Raw genomic sequence first — 22584 nt, forward strand, 5'->3', positions numbered from 1 at the left:
AATCACTGCCCTAAATGTGCCCCCAGCATTCACTCACTACCCTAAATGTGCCCCAGTGTTTCACAATCACTACCCTAAATGTGCCTCCAGTGTTCAATCACTGCCCTAAATGTGCCCCCAGTGTTTCACAATCACTGCCCTAAATATTCCCCGAGTGTTCACAATCACTGCCCTAAATGTGCCCCCAGTGTTTCACAATCACTGCCCTAAATATTCCCCGAGTGTTCACAATCACTGCCCTAAATATTCCCAGTGTTCACAATCACTGCCCTAAATGTGCCTCCAGTGTTCAATCACTGCCCTAAATGTGCCCCCAGTGTTCACAATCACTGCCCTAAATATTCCCCGAGTGTTCACAATCACTGCACTAAATGTGCCTCCAGTGTTTCACAATCACTGCAGTAAATGTGCCCACAGTGTTCAATCACTGCACTAAATGTTAGCAGCCACTTTTTAAACTGTACTTTATACCAGGCCGGATGGTCAAGAATTGCACCAATGCACGGCTCGAACAAACAGCTCTGGTTTTTAGAAGGCTTTACTGTTGTGGATAGCAGAGGTCAGTACACGAGTAGGCAGTCATTAAAAGTACAAAATCATCAGTCAAAAAGCCGTGGTCGATGCAATAGGCTGGAGGTCAAGAACACGCAAGGAGGCAGGCAGGACTATAGAATGCAGGTATAGGGCTGGAATGAAGGCACAAGACACACCAAGCTAACACACCCAGTGAGCTTATATAATCCCAGGTGATAAGCAGCAAATCAGAAACTGGTGCGCATGGAAAGCACCAGAACAAGGGCCTGGCCAGAGAGAGGGAAACACCCATCACCAAGAACAAGACGAGAGAAGCAGAGACAGACAGACAGACCCAAACAGAAAAACCCCAGCAAGAGAATAAACAAACCAAAACCAATGAAATATGAAAAATAACAGGTCAAAAGAAATAAATAAAAAAGATAACCAAACAAAACTCAAACCCTGACAGTACACCCAGTATGCATTGACCTAGGAAGATGGAGACAAAGAGATACAGGATTAACAATCTTCGAGACCTGGAAGGGGCCAACGAACCTGGGAGCTAGCTTCTTGGGTAGCCCCTTCAGTGGAAGATGGCAAGTCGAGAGGCAAACCCTCGACCAGGTGCATACAGAGGTGCAGGAGTACATTTACAGTCTGCTGCTGACTTATAGCATTGAGATTAACAAAGTAGTGCTTGACTTGCCCGCTCCCAGGTTCATCAGTAGAGGAGAATGAGACTAAGCGCTGATGGGACAGATGATGTGGAATCGGAGGGAGGAAACAAAGCAGGTTGATAAACAAAAACAACATGAAATGGTGAGTATCCGGTGAAAGCTGACAGTAGGTGGTTTTGTGCAAGTTCTATCTAAGACTCCTGTGAAGACCATGTGGCTGGGTGGTGCGAGGCAAGTGTACAGAGTCCCTTTTCCAGTTCTTGGCTAAGTCTCTCAGATTGTCCATTGGCCTGTGGATGGTAACACGACATGAGACTGGCAGTGACCCCAAGGAGACGGCAGAATTCCCTCCAGAAATTGGAGACAAACTGAGGACCACAGTCGGACACTGTATCCTGCGGAAATCCATGAATCTTAAAGACATGCGTTAACATCACCTCGACGGTTTCTTTAGCAGAAGGTAATTTAGGTAGGGGAATAAAATGACCATTTTAGACAACCAATTGACAACCGTGAGAACAGCAGTATTGCCCTTAGAGGGTGGCAGACCAGTGACAAAATCTACAGTAATATGTGACTTGGGATGAGTGGGCACAGACAACGGCAGTAGATGACCTGCAGGAGGACAGTTACAAGATTTATGTATTGCAAAGGTTTGACAGACTTTGATATATTCCGTAACATCCTTAGAGAAACCTGGCCAAAACTTTTGCTGTATTACAAACACAATCTTCTTAATACCTGGATGGCAGGAGAAATGGCTGTCATGAGCCCACCTGATCACATCCCCCGAGAGCAGCTGGAACAAACAACTTATCGGCAGGACAACCCGGGGGAACAGGAGCATCCATCACCCACGGCGGACCAGACCTTGGATTCAATTTCCCAGGTAAACACGGAGACAAAACATGATGCTGGTAGTATGGTACCCGGATCAGACGGTGTGTCCACTGGATGACCCTGGCGAGATAACGCATCCGTTTTTCCAATTTTAGAGCCCGGCCGATACAAGAGAACGAAACTGAAGCGGCTGAAAAAGATAGCCCACCTAGCATGATGAGAGTTGAGATGCTTAGCAGTTCGCAGATCAAATCAAATCAGTTTTATTTATACAGTGCCAAATCACAACAAACAGTCGCCCCAAGGTGCTATTCAAATCCACAAACAGAACAGTCCACAATCAGAAAAGTTCACAAGAAGTTAGATATTCTAACTTCTTGTGGTCGGTGTAAACTAAGAACGCCATCTGTGCCCCCTCCAACCAGTGGTGACACTCCTCTAAGGCCACTTTCACTGGCAACAATTCGCGGTCTCTGATGTTGTAGTTGCACTTAGCTGTGGGCAACTTTTTCCCCACTGTATATATATATATATATATATATATATATATATACACACAGTGGGGAAAAAGTTGCCCACAGCTAAGTGTATATATGTATATATATATATATATATATATGTATATATATATATATATATATATATATATATATATATATATATGTGTGTGTCTGTGTGTGTCTGTGTGTGTGTGTGTATATATTTCATACATTTTACCTGAAAGCCACCAGACCAGCTACAATCGAATCATGGGTTCCTGGACAGTACCCTCTGCGCTTCTTCTCGTTGGCTTTATTTCTTCTGTGGCTTACAGTTATTTTGAAACCAATTAGTCCAACTTTTCATGTTGTTTACACCATTATTGTCTGCAAAATCACTCTTTTGCACACTTCCATAAATGTGTTCCATAAATGCTCATCTTTAGGAATGTTAAACTATGAATGATTTCAAAAGAATGAACCAAAAATCAGATAAGTATACACTACATATTACATATTTAAACAGTTTTTTATGGTGTATAAGATGTCTTGTTTTTCATCTTCTTTTTTGTGGTGTACAGTAGCTCTGCGGGCGCCCCCCCCATACAGTGACAATAAAGACTATTTTATTCTATTCTAAATAGACCACAATGAAAAAAAAGTTTCACTTTCTTGTGTCATCCATGTATATGTAATGTATTTACAATTGAGCTTTTTGTCTTTTCCATATTCTGTTGCAAGCAGGTGCTTTTATTTTTACACATGCACAAACGGTTAGCTAAAGTGGCTAATGTCTCTAAAAATATTTGTCCTAGTAACTTTACGTTTTTGCAGCGTTCATTCTTGACCAAAAATACATAAACATGCCAAACGGCAAATGCCATCTCTCCACGGTTTCTCTGTGAAGCCATACAAACACATACACACATGCACGCACACAGAGGCCATTTGGTTATTATAGTGTTTTTTTCAAAATAGGTTCAAAGTGACCCTATCTGGTTATATTACAGAGACCTGCAAGAATGTACTGAATACATTTTTAGCAGTATTAGAAAAAGCCAAAGTTTTGGTAGAGTCACAGATTCACAGACAATATCACTGTTAAGCGTCGTGAAAAATAGTGTCAACTGTCCTTTGCTGTGTTAGGAGGGGGGAGTATGAGGGGGAGAGAGAGAGTTAGAGACAAGGAGAGAGAGAGAGAGAGAGAGAGAGAGAGAGAGAGAGAGAGAGAGAGAGAGAGAGAGAGAGAGAGAGTTTGAGGGAGGAGCGGGGGAGGACTTTATATCACGTTGCTTTGTGTTCGAAACTACAGAACAAACTTGGACAGAAAGTGATCCAAGCTGTCAAACTGAGGAGCTTCTGTATGTTACCCTGACAAACAAAGTTCAGTCTGAACGTGCTGGAGGTAAAAGAGAGATTTGACCCCAGTCTGCTCGTGACATCAACTGTGACCTTCAGCTGCTTTCATCAGGATCCACACAGCAGCATGAAGATGGGATTAACCTGCAGGACAGATGGACACAAGATACTCTGCCTTTACTCTGTGCTTTATTCCATCATCATCATCATCGGAGGAGGTGAGTTATAACCACACACACAAACACAGTGACAAACTGTCCCCTGACAGCAGGTTTTAGTTCCTCTCGAGCACAATCTGAATTATGTTTAATAAGTCATAAAGCACAACATCTGTCTGCTTTATGACTTCACATCTACAACTTTAGTCTTTGACAGAATGAGAGTCAGAAGCTGTTTGCGTCATTTGTTGCAGGACTGACAACAAATGAACTGAGCTGAAAAGTCCACAAACTTTTACATGTTTTCATTTCTTTATGCCATTAAAAAACAAAACAAAACAAAATAGAAACATCAAAGCCACATTACAGCCAGTTTATTTATTTTATTTGTATTTATTTATGTATTTTTGTATGTAGGTATTAATTTATTTGTTATTTGCATATTTGTTTTTTACATAAGTCTGGGGGAGGATACGTGAGTCATTTCCCATTAATCCTTCAGAAATACAAACATTTTCCTACTGTGTGGTAAATCTGTGTGGAACAGGCAGTTTTCAAAACCTGACAGACCGTACAAGAAGAAGACTCGTGAGAGAAGCCACCAAGAAACCCATGACAGCTCCAGTGGTGGTGCCAGGAAATTTTTGTTGGGGGGGGCTAGGGTAAAAGTTGGAGGGGCTCCACAAAATGTCATCAAAATGAACAATATATAGTAAATTGCTTTATAAATACCAAGGTATATGTTTTAGTCACCCACGCTCCTCTAAAATATGATATAAAAGCACACACACATCACTTAGAATGATTGCAAGTTCAGTAAACTTGCACATAGGTATACAAACTGAATTCATTGAAATGGTGCTCAAGACAATGCATGGAATCAACCTTACGCAAATCGTCTATATCATATAGCTGTAATAAATATTTACGAAACCTAAAGTTTTGGAGTATGGCGTTAAATTTGTCTCATTAATACTTGCAAATGCAAAGATGGTGATTTACAAATATCCTTTGATTTGTACATGTGCTTTGTGATCCACAAACACAAATTTCTGATTTGTAACTTGTGTGTGGGTTTTTACAAATAAATGTTTATTTGCAAAACTGAAAATTCTGTTTGTGAAGCGTGATTCAGCATTGGTGGATCACCGAACTCACACATTCATCACTTTGCTCAGTTACGCAATATTGAGACATTCTCAGCGCAAAACTGCAGTTGAGATCCACAAATATGTCAGTCACTATTCACATTATTGGCAGAATTATTGGGGGGGCTGGGGGGGCTTGGCTCATTATTGGGTGGGCTTAAGCCCCCCCACCTTGGCGCCACCACTGGACAGCTCTGCCAGATGTAATTCTGCTACACACAGGGCATGTTGGTGAACCAAATGTCGTTCTGTGTGTTATTCACACAGCACTTACAACCCAATAACAATATCAAATCAATAAAAAAATCAAATCAAATCAAATCATCAAAAGACCAAATCAAAAGACTCACATAATAGAATACAAACAGGTGCAGGACTGAAGTCTAGATTTGATGTTTTCTCCTAACAAAGTCCTTTGAAAGAGATGTCAAAGTGGATAAAGTAGATCAGACACAGAGTCCAGACAACCGTAAAAAACAAGAAAAATACAGAGCGGCGTTAATTCAGAATAAACACATTTAATGTCTTTCAGTTGTGTTTGTGTTACTGTTGTTGTGAGACAGAACATCTGGTGTAAAGCTGTTTTTAAAGCCTCTCCCAAGAGGCGCGGCGAGGCACAAATCCACCTTAAAGTCCTCGTTTCTAATCGCACGCTGAGTGTCGATGCTTTAAGACTGACGAGGCTTAAATGAAGCTGGGTTTAGAAAGTGAGAGGCCACCTCCGGGGCTTCTCTTGACTGATGTCAGTTGCGTTCTGAGGAGACTGACATTGGTTTTTGCTGATCCAACTAGTGAAAAGACGAGAAGCAGCTGTTGGTGCTGAACTTCAAATGCCACTGAAACTTTGCAGAGGATATCAGTTTCCAGCTTAAGATATGAAGATAAGCTGCCATCACAAGCTGTCAATCAAAACTTTGATCACATCTGAAATCTTTAAAGGACAAAACCACTATAATCCCCCGGCAATGGTACATTTTTGTGTCCAGGCTCCACAACAGCGCCCCCCCCCCCCCCCCCCCCCCCCCACCATGTTAAGATGTACCAAACATGGCAACATGCTGAATCCTGTCATCAGGTTTCACAAGCAGTCAGCCAGTATGTGTTTGAGTAATCGTGCTACAAAATCCATAAACTCAGCAAATGAGTGTAGTGCTCAGAGCACATCCTCCTGCCAAGGACCACATCCCCTACCGTGAGCGCCATGGGCTTTATGTAATTATATCTGTTTGAATGCTTGCAAGATACCATAGGCCCAGTTACAAACACGGAGATCGTTGGGTGATCACTGAGTTGTCAAAAATTGGTCCAATCTCTCAATGATCTCCTAAAGCCTAGACAGAGCCGTTTCATTGTAAATGTTTGGGAGATCCTGGAGTGTCCATTGAGAATTGAGAGCAGAGTGCTCAATGTGTGACAAAGAGGGATCGCTGAGAAATCTACAGGGATCACTGGGAGATCTACAGAGATACCAAAAAAGCTAAAGAGAACAATTTGAGATCTACAGAGATCACTGTGAGATCTACAGAGATTGCTTAGTGATCTACAGAGACCATTGAAAAATTTACAATGATTGCTGGGGAATCTACAGAGATCAATGGGAGATCTGCAGAAATCACTTAGTGGTCTACATAGGTCACTGAAACATCAACAGAGATCACTGTGAGATCTATGTATCGATGAGCGATCCAGTGCGACCAAAAGAGGTCACCGGAAAGTCAGTGCGATTGTTGTTGAGCAGTCATTGAGAGACTGTTGAAAGTTCGTTGAGAGATTGCTTCTCTTGGAGATCTCTGAGAGATTGTCTTGGACTGAGTCAAACACTTTGAGGAGTCTGTGGTGACTGTGGAGACCACTGGAAGATCACTGGAAGATCACTGCAACATTTTGGTGATCCCTCTGTGCTCACTGAAAGACAGTTGATAGATGTGGACATTTTTTCATGTCTCAATCAGCCCCACCCTGTGTACAGGGGGTTTTATGAACATTACTGTTTCTTTCTCTTTTTGCTCTGTATGCACCACTCTGCATTTAATCATTAGTGATCGATCTCTGCTCCCCTCCACAGCATGTCTTTTTCCTGGTTCTCTCCCTCAGCCCCAACCAGTCCCAGCAGAAGACTGCCCCTCCCTGAGCCTGGTTCTGCTGGAGGTTTCTTCCTGTTAAAAGGGAGTTTTTCCTTCCCACTGTAGCCAAGTGCTTGCTCACAGGGGGTCGTTTTGACCGTTGGGGTTTTACATAATTATTGTATGGCCTTGCCTTACAATATAAAGCGCCTTGGGGCAACTGTTTGTTGTGATTTGGCGCTATATAAAAAAATTGATTGATTGATTGATTAGGGATAGACTGATAATCGGCCTATCCATTGGCAGGTGACCTGGAGCCTACGGATGGGAAGAAGTGATCTGATTTTAGTCAGGATCTGTCAGATGTCAAAGTTAAATTTCCAGCTCCATGCTAATCGATGACAAATGCAAAATGGAAAATCTTCTGGGCATGAATTCAGATATAGTATTGTGACTGAATTTGACTGTTTAAAAGTACATGCGGCGTTTCCTCTCCATGCCTGAGTGCGAATGTAGTGGTGTTGTGCTGTCTGAACACTTTGGATCATGTGTTTTGTTTGTCTGTTTCTTTTCCTTTTTGGCTGGTCCTGTTTATTCAGGGACATTATCCAACTCCACCTCACAAACTGGTATCAGTATGGGATAGAACTCAAATATTTTATTACCCTGTAGTATGTAGCGACGACTGCAGGATATTGTTTTCACTGCCGTGTGTACGTATCTGTATGTGTGTGATCATCATAACTCAGAGTTCCTTCAAATTTGGTGGGAATATTACTTGCATAAAAATAACTTTCCTTTTGTATATCTCAACAACCAAGAAACCTAGATGGATGATCTAAAGTGTATATTGATCAGCAAAATATTTCTGATTGATTGGTGTGAATAACTTCATACTAAAGTCACATGGAAGTCATATGATGAAGTCAGACTAGCATGCACTTGTACATTTATGTTGTGGTGTGTAGAGTACACAGGGTGCAGTATGCATCAGCCCCCTGATGTCCTTCATTTGAGGATCGTACGCACATGGATTTGGCACAAGTTTTACATCAGATGCCCTTCTTGAAACAACTTCAGATCTACAAGGAGAATGAACATATTGTTTATTTTTTAGCAGCATTTGGAGGAAGTCACAGTACATGGAGGAAACCCATACACACACGGACACAACATGTACAATGTTTATTTTTTTCTCATAACTCTTGCATCTGCAGTTGTACGGATCCGCGCATCGGGACGCAGCCGGCGCGCTGTGGTCGGCACAGGAAAAACACCTCCGTGTTGATAACCATTTGTAAAATCCAGGCGGCTTTTGATGGCTTTCAGTGGAGTGAGTATATGAGAAATTGTTTAACAGGCAGGACATGTTCCAACTTGTCCTTAAGGCTTTCAACAGAGGTGTTTTTCCTGTGGCGGAGCGTCGCGGCGGCTGCATCCCGACGCGCGGACCCGTCCGCATGTCTTTCATTAAAAAAATCTCCTTTAACAGTGGAATATCCGGATAAAATGCTGAAACCGACTTCTTCTGAAACTTCTCTGTTCTCTCACGACGTCCTGGATCAATAGAACCTGAAATGTGGAGGTTTTCAGCTTGAAGCAGGCTGACGACGGCGGCTGAGAGTGCTGAGCGACGTCTCGCACCGTGGGAAGTCCTTAAAGCGACAGAATCACCTCAAAATCTCTCATCAGCCGTTAAAATTTTCACTGAAAACCAGCTTAATTTTTCGAACCGTGTCCACTTCGATGTGTCTCACAGGTTTAGAAAAAATTTTGATCAAACAACGCGCCAGTCTCTCAGCAACTTCTCAGACAAAGAATTCCGATGAGGGGCTGGACGACTCCTCCCACAAGGAGTGCTCACAGGCGAATGACGTCACCGACAGGCGTGGAAAAACTCACACATGCGCACGAGGGTTCAAGCATGTCTGACGTAAAAACATATGAATGAAATCCATATAGTTTTTGAAAAAAATAAAAAGGACCGTTACTTTATTGACAGCCCTCGTATGTTGCTCTGCTTTGAAACCTAATGCTATCACATTGAAAATTTGACTGTTCATCCCATCATTTCTTTCCACTTAGCGTAACAGGAGTTGTGGAACACACTGGAATATATCCCAGTGTATGCTGGGTAAGATGCTGAATAGGAGTCGTGGAACACACTGGAATATATCCCAGTGTATGCTGGGTAAGATGCTGCATAGTGTCTGATTGAACAGCCAATACCTTTTCACCAAATTTCGTGCTAATCTGCTGATTAGTAAGAAACAAGACATTCCTTCATACTTTTTAATGTGCAAAATATTGCCCTCCAATAGAACGTCCTTTCTTCAACAGGGGCAGAGCTCTGAACCATCACCTGGCCACTGCCAACCTCTTTTTATCCCTGGCCAGAAAAAAATCTGAATAGCTGGGACATGAACTTAACAACGCTAGGAAATAAACAAGTCCCTTCAGCTTCTCCATAGTTCCATTCAAACTCCCCAAAAAAAGGTGGATCTGTTGATTCAGCACAAGTTTTATGCTGGATGTCCTTCCAGATGCAACTCTACATTACATGAGGAATGGGCAGGAGTGGCCTTGAACTGAGAACCTTCCCTTATGGAAACAAGTGCACTATTCCACTTGGCCACCACCCCTGCCTTAGCCTAATGACCCTATGAGGATTAAATGATTCTGACAGCCTCCAGTGAAACTGTGTCTATTGTTTGCTCATACAACTGTCCGCAGGGAACAATAGAGGGCCCCACCCTGGAGATGTATATCTGGGTGTTCCCGAGCCAGTAATGTCCTAGACTGACAAAGCCATTCAGAAAAACATTTCCCAGTTTAACAAGTCATGTTGCCTTGACTAAACGTCAGGAAGCTTCTTAGATTATGATTACTGCATATTGTACCGTTCATCCACGTTCACCTACTTTGCCATATGATAACCCCCGTCTGCCCCAATTCAATCCCCTAATTCAAGTTTTATGGCTCACAATTGATCTCAACATCACAAATTTTAAAAAATGTTTAAAATGTTCTTGATTGCTACAATGCTCTACAACACTTAATTTGCTACTGATTACACCCGTTTATAAACCCTGACTGGGTGTCCAATTCTTTTTTCTTTCACGGTGTGTGTGTGTGTGTGTGTGTGTGTGTCTGTGTGCGCCAAAAAGCATACACACAATTGAGCATCGAAACTCAGCAATGGGAGATCACCCTAATTAGTCTTGAGCCAGTTCTACCTGTGCATGTCACTAATTATGTAAGTTAAACAAACCCAATCTGGAGCATACAATGTGTTTTTTAGTCTTCTTTAAGACTGTTGTGTTACAAGTCCACTACGCCCTCCTCAGCCACGTCAGTTCATCTTTGTTCACGTGTTTCCTTCCTTTCAGTCTATGATGAAAACATCTAGTTGTGCCAGTGCCAGGAGGCGTTTGCTCTCACACAAGACATGCTTTAGAAAAATGGAGCAATAATCAGTGACCTTTTTCCTCTCAGATGGACATTTAGCTCCATGTGGAGGACAAAGGAATAGTCAATGAACTCCACGGGACCAGAGCTACCGCCATGTATCGAACTCCTGTCCTAAATAAAGATAGTTTCCTGGGTCAGGCCCTTTAATAAGGACACACTTAAATAGACCCAAACCCAGAAACAGATTATGGTCTAATTAACTGAATTATAATATTTTTAATTGAAAATTACACCCTCGTGCATGTGTGCAGTAAAGAAGATTAACCGAGCTGTAATGTTGGGCATACATCATTCAAATCAATAGCCAGCTTTCTGATGATGTTATATCAAAAGAAGATATTCAAAGAGGATTGTATCAACCATAAACCATACAGATTTCATTTACAGGCATCCGTGGGCACTTTGGACACACTTGTGGGTTCAGTGCGAGACACACATTGGAGTACTGAGTCAGCATTTTAGTTTTTGAATTGATCATCTGAAAATGACGTGTTGAGTTGTGTTACAGTAAAGTGCACTATGATTGCAACTCCTGAGAATTCTGATACTTTTATCAGACAGCTTTCTAATTTGCATGTTGTTAACTAACATTTTCTTAGGCTGTACACATGACATGTAGCCTATAAAGCAGTGAGTGAACAGACAGATAAGTAACTCCACTCTATTAACACACTCATAAACAATAATGCTATCATCATGTAATTTTTAGGGACACACACATTGAAATCCGGTCAACATTCCTGCATCAGGTGAATTAAAAAAGCAGCAATGTTTTGTTCATGTGATACACTGCAGATGTGATATACCACCTACAAGTTGGTCAGGGTACGAGATGCCCGCAAGGACTGAGAGGAAATGTGTCACAGCAAATTTTTCAGTTTGTTCAAAATTCAACCTATTGAGTGACATCCTGCAACTCATGTGAGGAGAAGGCAATTCTCTACAAATGCTGCATGAAAGTTTGCACTTTCATCATCTACATCAGAAAAGTAAACAATTACTTTCTGACAGTTGACCAACAGTTATTCTCTAAAACTCAAACACTGATTGACAATAGTGGGCTATGAGATGTCATTGTGTAGGATTTTTGTGCTATTTTTTTTTATTATTATTTATTTTGTTTTCACTGTTTTGGCTTCAGTAGTGTCTGGAACTGGACTGTTGCGAAATGGGGTTAAATTTTTCTGACCCCTCCTTCCCTTCCTGGAGGTCACTTATATTTTGGCCCCCTCACAATGAAAATGACACCTGTTGCCACTGTATATTGACTAGTGTGGCTGTGAGGCAGGTTGCTCTGGATCAGAGATCTCAAACTGATTCCAGAAAGGGCTGAGAGGGTGCAGGTTTTCTTTGCAACCACCCACTCCAACAGATGATTTCACTACTTAACATGAAACAACCTTATTTATCACTGCGGCGACACATCAACTCCTCAACTATGACTGAACTCAAAGCTAGGCTACCTGATATCTTAGCTTCACATTATGCCCAATCATTAGACACTCTTGTGGATTGTTTAAACTCAGCGCTCAAAACTACACTCGACATGATTGCTCCACCTATATTAAAACCACGACCCCCAAAACACAGTCACCTTGGTTCAATGATTACTTGCGTGATCTCAGGCAGAAGCCTAGAGGTCCAGAACGGAAATGGCGTAGTTCAAAATAAGAAGTATTCCACCTCACGTGGCGTGATGCTATCTTACACTATATGCATGCACTACTGGCTACAAAGCGGACCTATTATTCTGATTTGATCAACAAAAACAAGCACAACTCAAAATTCTTGTTCAACATGGTGGCAACATTTATTCAAGGACAACCACCTGTAAGTCGCTCTCCTTTTACAGCACAAGATTTCCTGGATTACTTCGAGAAGAAAATAGACAACATTAGGTTAAACATATCCCAGCATGCCTTAACCCAACCACTACACCCTGCTATTGAGGTGGACGCCATTACTGAGGTATTACCTAGATTTACAGAATTTGACAGTATCTCACTAGGCATGCTGACAAAACTCGTAATGTCAACAAAAAGCACAACCTGTTTATTTGATCCTATACCAACAAAACTGTTTAAGGACCTGTGGCCCACTCTTGGGACGACTGTGCTGGAAATTATTAATCTTTCTTTAACTTCTGGATCTGTTCCTAAATGTTTCACATCTGCAGTGATTAAACCATTACTTAAGAAACCTAATCTTGACCCTAGTGTATTGACAAACTATTGGCTGATATCAAATCTATCATTTTTCTCTAAAATTCTGGAAAAAGTGGTGTCACGGCAGCTCATAGACTATCTTACTGAGAATAATCTCTTTGAGCCACTGCAGTCTGCTTTTAGAAAATATCATTCCACAGAGACGGCTCTCACTAAAGTGGTGAATGATCTTCTGCTTGCAATGGATTTGGACACCACTACGGTTCTGGTGTTGTTAGATCTCAGTGCTGCATTTGATACCATGGATCATCATATTCTACTCAATAGGCTGGGGAATCATTTTTGGATTACTGGGAGTGCCCTTGCATGGCTGACATCATACCTGAGCAGTCGTTCTCATTGTGTTTTGTACAATAACACTACCTACCTACCTGTACTACCTTTATATTGTATGGCCTTGCCTTACAATATAAAGCGCCTTGGGGCAACTGTTTGTTGTGATTTGGCGCTATATAAATAAAATTGATTTGATTTGATTTACCTATAACCTTAGTAGAAAAACTTGAGTCTTCGACTGGACTGGGTTGCTTGATGCAAGGATGTTTTGCTTCTAATCGCAGAAGCTTCCTCAGCTAAAGTTCTTGCTCTGGTAGTCTGACTTCTGTCTCTACCTCTAACCTTAGTGACATGAAATTTGTGGTTCCATATGGGTCTGTCTTAGGCCCCCTGCTTTTCTCCCTTTATATAGCACGATGATACTCAGTTATACATGCCAATAACTGCTGGTAATCTCATCCATATAAAATCCTTAAAAGATTGCCTTGAATCGGTGAAAAGCTGGATGTCTTGCAATTTCCTACTTTTAAACTCTGATAAGACCGAAATGATGGTTCTTGGTCCAGTGAGACATCGGCATAAATTTGACTAGCTAACGCTTAGCCTAGGCTTGTGTGTCATACATCACACTGACAAAGTGAAGATCCTTGGTGTAATTTTTGATCCTATGTTGTCGTTTGACCTCCACATTACAGATAGGACTGCTTTCTTCCACCTTTCTGTGGCTGATGCTGAGACCCTGATTCATGCATTTGTTTCTTCTAAATTGGACTACTGCAATGTTCTATTTTCTGTTTTACTGCAGTCCAGCATTAGGGGTCTCTAATTGGTTCAAAATGCTGCTGCCTGACTTTTGACAGGAAGTACAAAATTTGACCACATTACACCCATTTTGGCATCTCTTCACTGGTTTTCTGTCCCTGTAAGATCAGATTTTAAGGTTCTGTAACTAGCCTATAAAATTATTCATGGACTGGCACCTCCCTACTTAGCTGACCTAATTAAACCCTACGTACTGGCCTGGGCTCTGTGTTCTCTGGGTGCAGGATTACTTTGTGTCCCTAGCGTGAATAAAAAGTCTGCAGGTCACAGACCTTTCACCAGCTTTGTGGAACGATCTCCCTGCATCAATAAAACAGTCAGATTCATTAGAAACTTTCAAGTCCAGACTTAAGAAACCCTTATTTTCCCTTAAGTAGGGCTAGCATACTAGCATAGTATGGTACTATGCTTTCTACCCTTTTAAATTCATTTTATCAGTAAAGAGAGGGGCAACAGCCTCAACGTTATCTAAAGCAGAGGTCTCAACCTCATTCCAGAAAGGGCCGAGAGGGTGCAGGTTTTCTTTGCAACCACCCACTCCACCAGGTGATTTTTGAGCAGGTGGAATCAGTTAATCAGTCAAATCACCTGCTGCTGTTCCCTACAGGGAATAGTGCAGTCAGAAAGGGAGACTCTGGATTTACCAGTCATTTTTTAGTCCTATCCTCACCTATGGTCATGAACTTTGGGTAATGACTGAAACAACAAATGAGATTCCTTCGTTGGGTATCTGGGCTGACACTGAGGGACAGGGTGTGAAGCTTGAATATCAGGGAGGGACTCAGAGTAGAGCCGCTGCTTCTTGACATTAAAAGGAGCCAGCTGAGGTTGTTTCAGGCATCTGGTGATGATGCCCCCTGGTCATCTCCCTAGGGAGGACTTCCAGACAGGTGGGATATGTCTACACTCCTTTGGGCAGGTACACGTAAAGTACAGCCTTTGTCTGCATGTGATTTCTGAATCTTTGTTGCTAATCACAGGGTTCTCATTGCTGCTAAGGCCACCATTGCTTGCAAAATAAAGGCTACGTTGTGCATCATAAAATGACTGTTGTTTTAAATACAGCAGTCAGTTGGGGCCCATGGTTGAGGGGTACTACATGCTGCAGAATGCAATCTGTCGCATTCCCAGGTATGAATTCCGGTCGCATTCCAAGGTTTGAATTCCGGTCTGGGTGACGTTTACTGTACGTCTTTCCCTGGCCTGTCTTTAACTCCCTGTTTCCTGTCTCTCCATCACTATATCTGCAATATAAGCTGAAAAATGCCCCCCAAAACATGCAAAACATTAAAGTAATTTTCACATGAAAACAAAACTTAACGGTCATGGAAATATAGTTAAACTGCGATTCAGTTGTGTGAACAGGTGAACATGTGTGCTGCATGCTAATTTAAGCCTTAACGATTGTTCACTAAACACAGACACATTTGTTGAATGTAAAACTGATCTTTGATTTGTGAATATTTTCATTCAGAATTTAACTTTGAAGGGCCATATCTGAAAATTAAAACAGTCCAGCTTCAACTCTACAGTACAAACCAGTAATGATTTGATAGAATACTATCACTGGCCAAAAAGTGAAAAATACTGTGATTTTAATTTTAATCATATCACTCACCTTTAAACATTTACTTTCTAACTGGAAATATTATTTTGACATTTTGGAATAGATAAATAGATACTTAACACAACAACTATGTAGTTACACAGATTATCTTTTTATTCCTCCTTAATTCTTACAGCTTGTTATATAAGAAAGGATTTCAGGACACCATACAAGACTGTTTTATTGTGTATTCTTTTATTCATGAAAGTTTATTACTGCTACCAGTTTTATATATATATATATATATATATATATATATATATATATATATATATATATATATAGGTAGGTGCATTAAACCTTTGTTGCTGACATCACTGTGCTCTGATGATTACATAAAATCCTTTGCAACAGCTCTCCACCACGACATGGCCTTCATACACCTCGTAAGGACATGTCCCTCAAATGTTGACGTTTCTCTCGACAGCTGAAGGTTGCAGCATTGAGCAGCACAGATAGCTGGGCTGAAGTCACAGCAAGAACAGCGCCAATATAATGAAAATAATGCTGCATTATTTAAAACTTTTTCTGTATGAAATCTTGTTGGTTAGTGCAAATGTTGTAATAATTGCATCTTGGTGTGACATACAACCTGGTAAACTAATGACTGTTGCAGCATTTCAGTGAAAAACTGTGTTGTAAGTGTGTTGTAAATGTGATTACAAAGCTGTCATTTTGTAATGTACGTAAAATCAAGAAGTAAAACATAGAATGTTGAAACTGAACTACACTTTATCCCAACACGAACAAACACCTCAGTGATTTTGATATGTGAACACGATGACTCCTCCTGACACTAACTTCCTCCCACTTCCATTCCTGACTGACTGTGTTTAAACTCCCTCACTGTGCGTTTGTGGATGAAGACGTTAATCTGGAATGCTCCTGCTGGTTTTATTAACACCCTGTAATGGGGTGGATGGTCATTATCAATACAGTCAGTGTCAATAGTGCTTGTACAAACACATGCAGGGACTTCATGTGCTCACACTGGGCCAGAGTACCTTGTACCGTGGCCAAACAAGCCCCCACATTCCATGCCAGCATGCATGTGTGTGTGCAAGCGAATGATGTAAAACAGACATGTTTTGTGAGTTCTGAAATATTCAAACGGAACATAGGATTTCATATGTTTTGGATGTGAGCCGTCACTAACAGCTGTTCACCCACGATAAGACTGAAACAATGAGATCTCAGAATGTCTTCATGACACTCTTTGTGTAACTTACTCTGGGAGTTGGCTGCCAAATACTGTGGCAGTTTGAAATATCCTTGCATGTTTGAACAGGGATGGGAGTTGAGTTTGCTGTGAAGGAGCTGTATGTTTAACTCAACGCACACTCAGAGAACCCACACCGCCACCAACAGAGGAAAGGCCCGTTTTCATTCACTAATGTACCGCTGCACATCAACACCACATTCAATGACACGAGAAAGTCATTGTGGGTCTGCCCACATCCACAGTTGCACATAACCACTGTGGGCAGCGCTGCATATGGTAAAAGATCCTGCAGCTTTATAAGAAGAAGAAGTAAATCTGATTTAAGACCTTAAACCCGTCGCTTATCTCTGGATTCTGTAGTGTCAAGCAGATGAGAGTCTATGACTCCCACTGGACGGGACACCAGTCTGACACAAGTTACTTCCCCAGCCAAGGCCAATACCCATTCACAGCTGGGTGGGCTGAGACAATGCAGAAGAAGTGTCTTGTCCAAGGACACAGACAGGTAGCAAGAGCGGGATTTAAACTCAGGACTACATGTTGGCAGACTAACCTCTTATCCACTGAACGACCTCCTCTACCCTTATTAAAAGAAGACAAGAGTGTGTCTCTTAGCATAGTATAGCATCCTCTCACTCCTTGAGAAGTGATTTTGTTTTGTTTTAATTATTTATTTTGCTGTCCTTTGCCCTCAGTTTCACTGGGTTATGGATTTGGCACAACTTTTACGCTGTATGTCCTTATTTAAGCAACTCCAGTTGTACATGGAGAAACATAGTAACACCACCCGCTTTCCCAAAGTGGCCTCCCAGTCACGTACTGATCCAAACCTCCTCTGCTCCAGTTATGAGACCTGATGGAATCAGGTGTGCATATACAGAGTGGCATGAATGTAAAACGTAGCCATTTCCCTGGGCTTCCTGTGTGCTCAAATTCATTTGTATTTTCCTGAAAGTCTATTTTCTTGGTTATTCTTTCACAGTTCGGGCTTCTCCCTGCAGTGGTAGAGGTTAGGGAAGAGGGGGTGGACTATCAGTCTGGCAGAGTGTAAGCCACAAATGGGCCCATTGCTCCCCCAAAATGAACCTACTTAGTTAAACCTTTTGGTACCCTCAGGATTAGGATAGTTTCCTAATCTGGTCAGGTTCCAAAAGAAAGGAACCCAAAAGGTTCTGCCTCAGTCTACCCCATGCTGGACACTGGCCCAAAACATGGAGAGACATCTCAGGTTCCTCTACACAGGCTGTACATGTGCTGACCTGTTGGAGTAGGGCTGAAATGATTAGTTGAGTAACTCAAATAATTTGTTTACATTTCGCTTTTTAATTTTTGCTTTTTTGGAAATATACAACGGTTCACAAACACAGTAAATTAAAACAAAACAACAACAACAAAAAAACAGTGACTGCGAGGCTTGCATGTTCAACCTCCAGCTGAAATGCATCTGCTGACTTGCAGAGAAAGAGGGATAAAAAATAAATAAATAAAAATTACACAGGGACCCAGTTCACCAACCTTAAAAAAAAAAAAAAAAAAAAAAAACTAAAAATGGTTAAATTTGGAAAAAACAAACCAAAACAAAAACAAAACAAAACACAGAGCACGTCTCATCACCATTTCAGCAAAATGTCAAGACTATGGCACAGCGACACTGTGCCATTGCTTAGAGAGTGCCCTGGACTACTGATGCTGTTTAAAAACACAAAAGTACCTTTTATCCGATTACTTGATTAAGCGTCAGAATAATCGATAGAATACTTGATTACTAAAATAATCAATAGCTGCAGCCCTGTGTTGGAGTCTCATTGCCATTCTATGCCTGTTCAAGAGGTTGTGACCTGTGAGAGTCCCAGTCACTGTACTTATTATACTTCTAGGCAGGTCAACTAGCTCCCTGGAAAACCTCAGGTTTGGTCCTTCCACAAGCTGTCTTGCCTTCCTGCAGTCACTCAAGCGCTGCCATTGTCTGTGGTGCTGCTTTCTGATCCAGTTCTGGAGGACAGGCTTCTGCACACCAGTTGACATCCCTCCAACAGGCTCTGGACCCACAAATTTAGTTGAACTCCCCGAGCCGGTCCACTCTTTCATCACCTGGAGTACCTGTATGACCAGGTACCCACACTACAACTACTTCATTAGTGTCACTTCCGTGTGTTAAATGCCTGGACACACTCCCACACCAAAGCTGATGAGAAGAGTGGTCCTTTAACGACTCTTATACACACTTGACTATCTGAGTAAATAAAAAACCTAAAACTGAGGTTAATCAGGAGCTCCACACAGTGAATCAATCAATCAATCAATTTTTTTATATAGCGCCAAATCATAACAAACAGCTGCCCCAAGGCACCTTATATTGCAAGGCAAGGCCATACAATAATTATGTAAAACCCCAACGGTCAAAACGACCCCCTGTGAGCAAGCACTTGGCCACAGTGGGAAGGAAAAACTCCCTTTCAACAGGAAGAAACCTCCAGCAGAACCAGGCTCAGGGAGGGGCAGTCTTCTGCTGGGACTGGTTGGGGCTGAGGGAGAGAACCAGGAAAAAGACATGCTGTGGAGGGGAGCAGAGATCGATCACTAATGATTAAATGCAGAGTGGTGCATACAGAGCAAAAAGAGAAAGAAACAGTGCATCATGGGAACCCCCCAGCAGTCTACGTCTATAGCAGCATAACTAAGGGATGGTTTAGGGTCACCTGATCCAGCCCTAACTATAAGCTTTAGCAAAAAGGAAAGTTTTAAGCCTAATCTTAAAAGTAGAGAGGGTGTCTGTCTCCCTGATCTGAATTGGGAGCTGGTTCCACAGGAGAGGAGCCTGAAAGCTGAAGGCTCTGCCTCCCATTCTACTCTTACAAACCCTAGGAACTACAAGTAAGCCTGCAGTCTGAGAGCGAAGCGCTCTATTGGGGTGATATGGTACTACGAGGTCCCTAAGATAAGATGGGACCTGATTATTCAAAACCTTATAAGTAAGAAGAAGAATTTTAAATTCTATTCTAGAATTAACAGGAAGCCAATGAAGAGAGGCCAATATGGGTGAGATATGCTCTCTCCTTCTAGTCCCCGTCAGTACTCTAGCTGCAGCATTTTGAATTAACTGAAGGCTTTTTAGGGAACTTTTAGGCCAACCTGATAATAATGAATTACAATAGTCCAGCCTAGAGGAAATAAATGCATGAATTAGTTTTTCAGCATCACTCTGAGACAAGACCTTTCTAATTTTAGAGATATTGCGTAAATGCAAAAAAGCAGTCCTACATATTTGTTTAATATGCGCTTTGAATGAGATATCCTGATCAAAAATGACTCCAAGATTTCTCACAGTATTACTAGAGGTCAGGGTAAATGACAGCAAACACCTCGGCCTGAAAGATGGCGATGTATCTGCCCAGTGCAAAGCTCTTTTCCTGTTGGTATTTACACTAAAATGTAATGTTTGAAGATATTTTTGAGAATATTAAGCAAATCCAAAGAAATATTTTATAACGTCGCAACCTGTAACAGAATCTGGTAACATTAGTTGCAACTCTTGATAGTCTTTTTTTCAAGCATCTATTGATTTGTTGATGCTAAAAGTCCTGTCACACCTTGACAATATAGTCAGCATATGTAATTCATTTTAAAAAATGCTGGCACAAGTCCAATAAGTTAAGGGTAAGCTTTTTATAAGTTAAGAGCAAGTTGAAGCACATTGAAGCTCGCTGATGTACATCCTAATAAGCTGAGCTCCTCAAAAAATTTTGGGCATGCTGAAAATTTTCAATGCATGCCAGCGTGTGACTCATACACATGTGGGACATAAATTGTAGGTAAGTTATGTGATTGTTGGCACACGTTTCTTGTAATTTACTCATAAGTCTAAATACATCCATTAATGCTGGTCACTGATTGGCTGAAACCTGCAGTCCTCATGCAAACAGACTGTTTCATTCACACAGAGTAAATCTGACCTGTTCATTTCAGTCCAATTCACCATCACGGGCAGACATGAATCCACATAAAGCTCCTGATTTTTAAAAATTATGTCTGAAATTATTGTAATTTGTAGCTGGAAACTCAACATTTTAAAACAAGTCCCTCAGTGTTTTTTCTGCTCCAGGTGCGTTTCTCATGCTGGTGTCACACTCTGATCACACAGAAGTGCTGTGATGATTTAAACTTTTAAAGCGCCGTCGCTGTCAGTGTGATCATCAGATGACCTGATCGATCAGGATGATCACACCTGATTTATGCACTGTAACTCTTTAAAGTGTCGTCACTGTCTGTGTGACCATCAGACGACCTGATCAATCAGATGTGGTCACTGTTTAAACATTTAAAGCGCTGATCACCACACCGACAGATCAGCACTTCATTCAGATCACACCTGATTATTATCAACTCAGTCCTTTATTATGAAGTTTTTTGGGGATTGAAGACGTTTTATGAGCTCCCCCCACCACACACACACACACACACACACACACACACACACACACACACACACACACACACACACACACACACACACACACACACACACACACACACACTAATAATGTTTGTATCTTTGCACTATTCTTCTTCAAGCTTCAATAACTAATATTGTGTTTCATTTGAATTGAAGAAAGCATGGAATTAGTTTGTGGTTATCTTTACAACACACACTCTCAGATGTTACCTGACTCTATCGCCAACTCCTACCAAGTTAGATAGTTAATGATAATAACCTTGAACAGTGTGAAGTTAATCATCAAATGACAACAACCAATTAAATTAACTTCTTTCTTTGTTCAACATCATTTAAATTTGATATGTCAACACCGAACTGAATCCTGTTCTTTAATATTTTGCAGCGCAAGTGATATTTGCCCCCCACCCCCCTCACCATAAAAGTAAAAAAAAAAAACTTTCTATGGCACTCCACCGGTGTGGTACCTTTTGTGCCGTTTAATCTTGTGTGCAGCCTTTTTGGATGTGTTCTTGTTGGACACCGCGCTACAGCACCCCCAACCCAAATCCCAGGACCCAAGTACCACATCCCAACACAATAATTAGTCACTTATGGCTTTAGATACTTTTTCCATGAACAAACAGAAATATTAACTCCTCCTCCCTCTGTTAGAGGTAAAAAAAGAAAATGCAATTAGTTTCAGTCAAGAAAACACAACGTTCTAGTGTGTGTGTACCTTAACAGACTTGACACTGTGAGGAAGGCGTTTCTGTAAAAGTCAAACTTGCCAGATGTCAGACCACGACACACCTACTGTACGTACAAACTACACACTTTAACAAGTACAATATTTCCTGTCTTCTCAGGATATGTATAACATATTATTGTTAATGTTTGTACAGAATGTGGAAGGATTATAAAGGAGACAAATGTTTAATAGTTAAAATGCAGTCAGTTTAACAACATGCCTGAACTGCCACAGCTTGTATGTCTGAGAAAGGCTTAGGAAAGCTGTCACAGCCAACAAACCCTCAACAGGTGGCCATCAAACAAAAGAGAGCTTGTTTCTGGGCCCTGAGGGGCTATCAGGATCCTGTGAACTGAGATCAGACAAGGAAACTTAAATCTATTAGAGTCCAGGCACAGATGTCATATTACTCTTATCATATTCAGTTGGAGAGAGAAAATGCTGTCAGTTCTCGTCAGTGGATGCAGCCACATCGAGACAGTCACATCAATACCGCTGTGCCGAAGGCCACATGTGTGGTATTGAGGTAAACTAAACAA

The 22584-nt window shown here is 41.4% G+C and overlaps 1 protein-coding gene across 1 annotated transcript in view; it reads left to right on the forward strand.

Moving 5' to 3' along the window:
* Window positions 1–3797: 3797 nt before the first annotated feature.
* Window positions 3798–22584, forward strand: part of vsir (V-set immunoregulatory receptor) — a 62089-nt gene continuing 43302 nt past the window's right edge. Inside the window, exon 1 of the mRNA XM_034185121.1 lies at window positions 3798–4089. Coding sequence (XP_034041012.1) covers window positions 3999–4089 — 91 coding nt within the window. The 5' untranslated portion in view covers window positions 3798–3998. The remainder of the gene's footprint in view (window positions 4090–22584) is intronic.

The sequence above is a fragment of the Thalassophryne amazonica genome, chromosome 13, assembly GCF_902500255.1.
Source record: "Thalassophryne amazonica chromosome 13, fThaAma1.1, whole genome shotgun sequence".
In the NCBI taxonomy this organism is placed as follows: domain Eukaryota; kingdom Metazoa; phylum Chordata; class Actinopteri; order Batrachoidiformes; family Batrachoididae; genus Thalassophryne; species Thalassophryne amazonica.